Genomic DNA, 7,047 nt, shown 5'->3' with positions numbered 1-7,047 from the left:
ATTAAAAATATGCAGTGTTTTACTAGATCACAATAACACCATACTGCCAAAAATTTACAGTGGGCAGCAGAAATTTAAATTTTTTTACAATTTAAGAACCTAGTAATAATTTCCACTAATACTGGGAATACTCGTGTGAGATTTTTGATGTTGAAAAATAGATCAACTAAAGGACAAAAAGATTAATGTTGTAAAAGAAGTCTTCGGAGAGATAAATATTAACAGTAGTGACATACATGAGGGATGCCAGAAAGCTTGTTATAAAGAATGCAATTATGGTTTTAGTCGGAATATCAAAAGAAATGGAAAATTGAAAAAATTTGACTGTTTAGTGAGATAAGTTCTTTATAACTACTTACCATATGAACTAGGTCTAACTAGCTCAAATCATTTTAAGTAATTAAAATTTATTTTGAATTCAAACAAAATTTATCGTAGATATAACCAAATCGCTTAATTAATTGCTGTTGTCAAAAAAAGAAAGTCATCCACTACTTCTGTTCCATTCAAATCAATTAGCTCTTATGTTAGGAACACAAAAATATTCAACTAAAAATTTTTTTATGAAATGTCAAAATTTGCAATAAAATGAAAATTACTATGATTGCTGATAATAAAATAAATATTTACAATAATCTATTATTATTATGTTGAGGGTAGCATTTTCACTCTGTATTAACTGCGAGGTTTCTTCATAACTTCTTTAGCACGTTTGCAAATGTATATTGTATGCATTTCTCAGGAAAAACGATAGTTATTTCTTAATATAAATCTAGTTAATTAAGGTAGTGTAAGTATGCTGAGTCATCATAAGCTACTGATTTGAAAATTGAATATATTTATTATTTTTAAATTAATCAATCTTGTAATTAGCTTGAAAAGATGAGTACATGAGACTGAATGCTGTAATAAATTTAAGTACATTATATATCAATGTTAATATTAAGTATGTATAGTATATTACATGTAATTCCGATTACAATATTTTGTTGTCAATAAAATGTTGTGAAGAATTGCAAAGATATTGCATCAAATTATATATATCCACTATCTAAGACAGATTCAAGTAATATAATTTTGCAGTTAAAAATTTTGAATAATAACTGACAATGACTTATAATCTAGGAACTGATCTTATATTATTAGTATAATTATAATAAATGTTATACAATTTTTAATGAAAAGTTATTGGAATTGGTGTGTAACTCGACTTAACTCGAAATATGAAGGATAGGCAACTCTTAAGTTCTTCCAAACATTGTGCTTGTGCATTGCGTTATGACCTTTTTTTAATAAGTGTTGTACAAATAATTGTTAATAAAATTTTTAAAATGCAAATTACTTAATGTTTATATATCAATTTTTATACTTTATAAAAATGTGTACTAATTCAATTTTTTTATTAGTGCTACTCAGTTATTCAAAATTTTGAACTACATAAATGCAGTAAAAATTCATTGACAATTCTTTTAGTCTTTCACTAGTAAATACATAAATACTTATAATCACATGTATTTGTTTTATTTAAAATTACATATATTATTTAGTACACATGATTATTTTATTTACTACATATATTTTCTTATTTATAAATACATGTTTTATTTTATAGATGCAGTGAATATCTAAATAAAAATATATAAAATATCTGTATAAAAAATTTTTAACACAATAATTTAGTTGATATAATTGGCAAAACTAATTCGTTTGTGTCACACCTTTTTAGATTTCACAAAATTTTATTGGTTTGTTTATAAAATCAACTTGAACAAAACAAAAATAAAATTATTTTCGTTATTTTTAAGAGACCTAAAATGTAAAGTTAATATGTATATTTAAAAAAAATTACAGTATATCAATTTTTTATAATACTACGTTTATATTGTGAGATTAAGAAAACGAGATTAAGTAAATTTGGCGTTTACATTATATATTGGAGATTAATTTTGACGTTTCTCTTGTGTTTTGTTTCATATATAAAGCATTTAATAACAATTTTGCACAAGGAAATTGTAATATAAATTTCATAAATAGTTTTATAATAACTAACTTAACAAATTTTAGTTATAAATATGCAAAACAAAACTATTATTAAAAAAATTTATTAAATTTTACAAACTTTGACAAATTTTCAATGTTTGTTTTGAATAGATTTTGACATTTCTTTTCCAATTCTTCTAAAATCGTAAAAAAAATCTACGATATTAAACCATTTGCAGAGTTGCACAGAATCATCATTTTTAGGAGATTAAAAATTAATCTCGACCAAAAGGAGATTAATTTTTATATGGAAAATCTGAGACTAAAGAATAAGATTAATATTTAAATCTCGATAATTCCTTGAATGTACCCTTAATCACACAATGTAAACGCCGTATGCTACCAATATTGCAGTAAACTTTCGTGGTTAACATTTAAAGAGTAAAACGAACTATAATATAATATTGTTATTAATATTTGTTTTTTTTTTAAGTAAAAAGAAATTTCATATTTTTAACACTAATTGTAGTTAATGCTTATGGTGAGTATGTACAACACATATGAAGTCAAATTTATGTAGTTCTGCGTATGTACTCTTTAATTCCAAGTAATGTGGTAAAAAGCAATTTTTACCATATTGTGATTAATATGTAAATTATTTCAAGTATAATATATATATATAAAATATGCAAATATAATATTTATGAAATATTTAAGTGAAATGTGTTGAATTTTTTTTTGGGGTTATTATTAAATTTTATTGATATGGCAATGCTCTTTCGTTTATTAACATATCGAAAGTGCAGCATATTGACAGCATCGTTAAGTAGATTTTGTGTTTACAGAAAAAGTGGCTATACTTGCACAAGCTTCTGCCAAAATTTATATTTAATTTTTTATCTTCCCATTTGTTTACATGAAAATATCCAAAATTACGTCCGAAACGGCAGAACAACAACAACTGAAAATGGATCGGCGCAAAAAGCGTACGTCGACCAATCAGTATATGATGTATATAGACCTGATGGAAAAAGACCAGATATTTGCCACACAGCGTGTGCCCCGTGACACGGATAGCAATTATTTGACTAAGAAATGGAAGGAACTATCAGCAAAACTGAACACATGCCAAAATGGTCCCACTTTGACTGCAGAAGAGTGGCGTAAGGTAAGTTTATTTGCATTAGCATTGGCGGTATGTTAAATTATTAACTAAAAAATATTTTTTGTTTTCAATGCAGCGTCTAAACGATTGGAAAAATACCACGCGATGTAAATATCGACGTAGTGTGTCTGGTGAAAAGGATATATCTCTTACATCACTAGAATTGAAAGCATTAGATTTATTTGGTAAAGCGCCAGTGGTACCAACAGTGCCGGATCAAATGTCATTGCAATTAAAATGTGAAAAAGATGCTCAAGATGGTGATGAGGAATTCGAAACACAACGTACATCGGAAGCTTTTCAAAAAGAATTACAGGCTGCTGTTGAGGAAGCAATAGGCGGTGATGACGATGAAGCGTTAGGTGATGAGCACGACGATAACGAAGAAATACTACCAGATGAATTGGAACCAAAAGTGGAACACTCTAATACGGGCAATGGTACAACAACTACTTATAGAACGATTGTTGTTGAGAACACGCCCTATACTGATGAGAGTCCAAACGAAGAGGATCATTTAGAATTCATAACACATCGCAAGCAAATAATTGGATCGACTGCTAATAGCGCCGTACCAGGAAATGTGCAAACAATTGTACACACAGCGCCCGCAACTACAGTGACAAAATTAATAAATGGCGATATACCATTGAAAAGACTACGTTCACATGCACCGGAACAAATAATATACGAAGGTAATCTTAGAAAAAAAAATGTTTTAAAATTTGTTGACATCCTAAAATTTGAAAAATGTTTTTAATATGAATATTACTATATTTAAGTAAGATTCACCTGAACACAATCCAAATGTAGTGATCCTAGACCAAAATATGTTTATAATAACGATAAATCATACTAGAAGCTTGATTAGTCTATTTCAGTTTCAGTATATAGTGTGACATGTTTCCCTGACATTCTAATGCGAAAAAGCAAAGTAAAAAAGCTGCAATATTATAATTGTAGTTCCATGTGCAATGATGCCACAGTCGGTAGTCATCCTTCTATTCTTCTAAGTGTTGTTTCTGGTATAAATGACAGTGATGTCTTTAACCTGTGTTTCAACTTAAGAACAGTGACAAATAGTAAATTCCCTGCTTAAGTTTTAGGGTCTATCATTATTCAGTTTAAGCAACTACTCTTGTAAAAGTATATCTCAAATTTGTATTGTTCTACATAACGTTTAGAAATTAGTTCCATATAAATCATTTTAAGCGTTCACATTTTATTTGAACAAAACAATCTTTAAAATATTCTATGACTATCGGATTTTATTAACACAAGTCTTATGTTGGTATTGCTAAAGTGTGAGTTTTTTGATATACGAATTTTCGCTTCTATTATCTGAATTATATGCCATTAATTGATTTATACTAAATTGGATGAAGAAACTGGGCAACTTTAATGAGGCTGACGAATGCAATAGGGACAGTCAGAATGCAATAGGGACAGTCAGTACCTTTATTCTTAGTTTTCATGACATCGGTTAAATGATGTGATCGTTTCTATTCACTAATGGGATTAAACGATCGTAATTTGCTTTACGATTTCCCTAATTGGTACCCTTAATGAAGTAGCGCGGTATATGCCACTTTCTAGTGCAAACAAGTTCATTAACTTAAATGAACTTGACTTAAATTCAGAGTTTAATTTTCACCTCAGTTTAAAAAATTGTTATTATTATATTTTATAATCCATTTCATTAGAAAGGCTACTAAGAACAACAAATTACGCAATAATAAATTAACTTAAATAGGTTTAGCAATGTATTTTATCATTCTCTACTGAAATACATTAGTGGGGTCTTTGTGTCGAAACCACACGTCAATTTTGACGATCAATTGCCTTTTACTATTCCCAAACTGTCTACTTATAACAACAATTACAAGAACAACAACAATTGAAATACACTATAAAAAAATCTCCCACTCACCCTATATCCTCTTTTATTATACATCCCGCTTGTAAATCTTACATGCTATCTGCTTTAAAGAATCCAGAGGGTTACTACAACAACATATGAAAATCTAGTAAGAAAGTTAGTTTGAAAAGTTGGTTGACTTGGTTCGTTTAAGTTGTGATGCCTTTATAAGCGCCTTTGTACCATTTAGTTTCCACATCCTTGTTACCAACTGATTGCCCGCTTGTTTTGAAACCTTTATTAAAGTTGCATAAAGCGTGCAGATATTATAAAAAAAAACAAAATGTTCCAAATGATATCTGAAAAAAGATATCATTTTGAGTATTTTAATTAAGGAAATCAGTTTATTTTATACATTTACTTGCGTTATTAAAAAAAAATTAAAATATATTTGATTTTATTTTATTTTAGTGAAAAAAGCGCCTGTAACTCAACATCATACACACCGCATTACGACTATACACAATAGCACACCAAACACTATTACACATCATCATCAACAACACCAGCAATCACATACACACCAGCAGATCCAACATATACAGGAGGCTGCTCCCATTGCTGAGACCAGCCCCATCACTTCTCAGGATGCACGCGAGCTAACACGACAACTGAGACGTATTGCGAATATTAAAGCAGAGAAGCTAAAATTTGAGATTGCCAGATATAAATTCAACAATCCAGGATTTCAATACAACAGCCCACAATTATAGTATCATTCTACAAATCCACATCAGAATGACTGTAAAAAACAAGTAGAATTTAAATTAAATAATGTTTTGGTGTATCTAGGCTAAGTTTAGTTTAAATAATAATTCGTGTGAATTATTTTTATTTACGTCATAATAGTTTATAGACTTTAACTTAAATTATTTACTGAATTCGCTGAAATTTACAATGATATTGTATTGTATAGGCGAATAACTCGAAAAAATTTTATTCTGATTATTCAGATTTTTAAAATGCAAACACTTTTAAACAGACCCGACTTTACTTTTGTTTACCATTCAGTTATGTCATATTGAATAGATATAAATATACATAGTCCTTCGACTCATTTCGGGTGGAGGTACTTAGCTACTTAGCCTAGAAACCTCTACTTAGCTACGTGCCAGCGTTTAAGGTACTCTTAAGCTTATATAAATCTCCAAATCATTTATAATGTGAACAATATAAATCAGTTGCTTCGATTATTAAAACATTTATTTAATACGAACAAAGAAAATAAATTCTAAAACAAACAGAATATGATAGAGCCTGAACATATTAAGTATCAAGTATCAGAAACAAAAAATGAGTTCTACTCACATTTTATACACTTTTAATGTATTTTTATTATGTTTATATTTATTACTATTAATACCCTTTACACTATTGTGTATAATTGTATATTGAATTTATCAAGATGTTTGTAACGTAGTGAATAGAAACATCGGAGAATCTAAGATCTGTTTGTACTTTTGATCTACTTGTCTAGTCGATCTGGACATTTTTTTTTATCGATGTGAAGGGTACTTGAAGCTTTGACAAAGCCAAAGCTAAATTTTCTATTTTTTATTTAATTTTTCCTTTGTTAAATTTAAATGTGTTTTTATACAATAGAGTAATATTATATGTAACAACCTGTATCATTTAGATATATAAAGATTTCGACACTTGACTTTTTGTATTTTTAAATGTAATTGTATTTTATTTAAAAAATTTCTAATCACTTTTATTTTAAGATGTAGTCATATATAGTAAAACAAACTTCTAAAAGTATGAATATTGTAATAAATTAGGTTAAAATTCGATTATTAAATTTTAAATAAATTTTCTTTATAAAATTTCTTATTTATCTTTCTTGCGCGAACTATATGTTATATTTTATATAAAGTAAAATTAGCTTGCCTTTTATATGGGAGAACAATAGTGATTAGTAGGTGTTAGAAAGAGTCCAGAGAGAAATTGTTCAAAGAATCTATAGTTCTGTAAGTTCTTAAAA

General features: G+C 28.0%; 1 protein-coding gene across 1 annotated transcript; it reads left to right on the top strand.

The window, feature by feature from the left end:
* The first annotated feature begins 2,768 nt into the window (after positions 1-2,768).
* Positions 2,769-5,880, top strand: LOC119681605. Its single transcript, XM_038094848.1, has 3 exons — positions 2,769-3,148; positions 3,222-3,840; positions 5,475-5,880. The coding sequence occupies exons 1-3, from the start codon at positions 2,897-2,899 to the stop codon at positions 5,774-5,776; spliced, it is 1,173 nt and encodes a 390-aa protein (XP_037950776.1). The 5' UTR covers positions 2,769-2,896; the 3' UTR covers positions 5,777-5,880.
* Positions 5,881-7,047: the final 1,167 nt, after the last annotated feature.

Source organism: Teleopsis dalmanni, chromosome 2, assembly GCF_002237135.1.
Source record: "Teleopsis dalmanni isolate 2A chromosome 2, ASM223713v2, whole genome shotgun sequence".
Classification (NCBI taxonomy): Eukaryota; Metazoa; Arthropoda; class Insecta; order Diptera; family Diopsidae; genus Teleopsis; species Teleopsis dalmanni.
This window is presented reverse-complemented; position numbering and strand designations above follow the sequence as displayed.

Coding starts and splice junctions, on each gene's coding strand:
- LOC119681605 (XM_038094848.1), top strand. CDS start 2,897: ATGAAAATATCCAAAATTACGTCCGAAACGGCAGAACAACAACAACTG. Junction 3,149..3,221: donor CTGCAGAAGAGTGGCGTAAG/GTAAGTTTATTT, acceptor TTTTCAATGCAG/CGTCTAAACGATTGGAAAAA. Junction 3,841..5,474: donor GGAACAAATAATATACGAAG/GTAATCTTAGAA, acceptor ATTTTATTTTAG/TGAAAAAAGCGCCTGTAACT.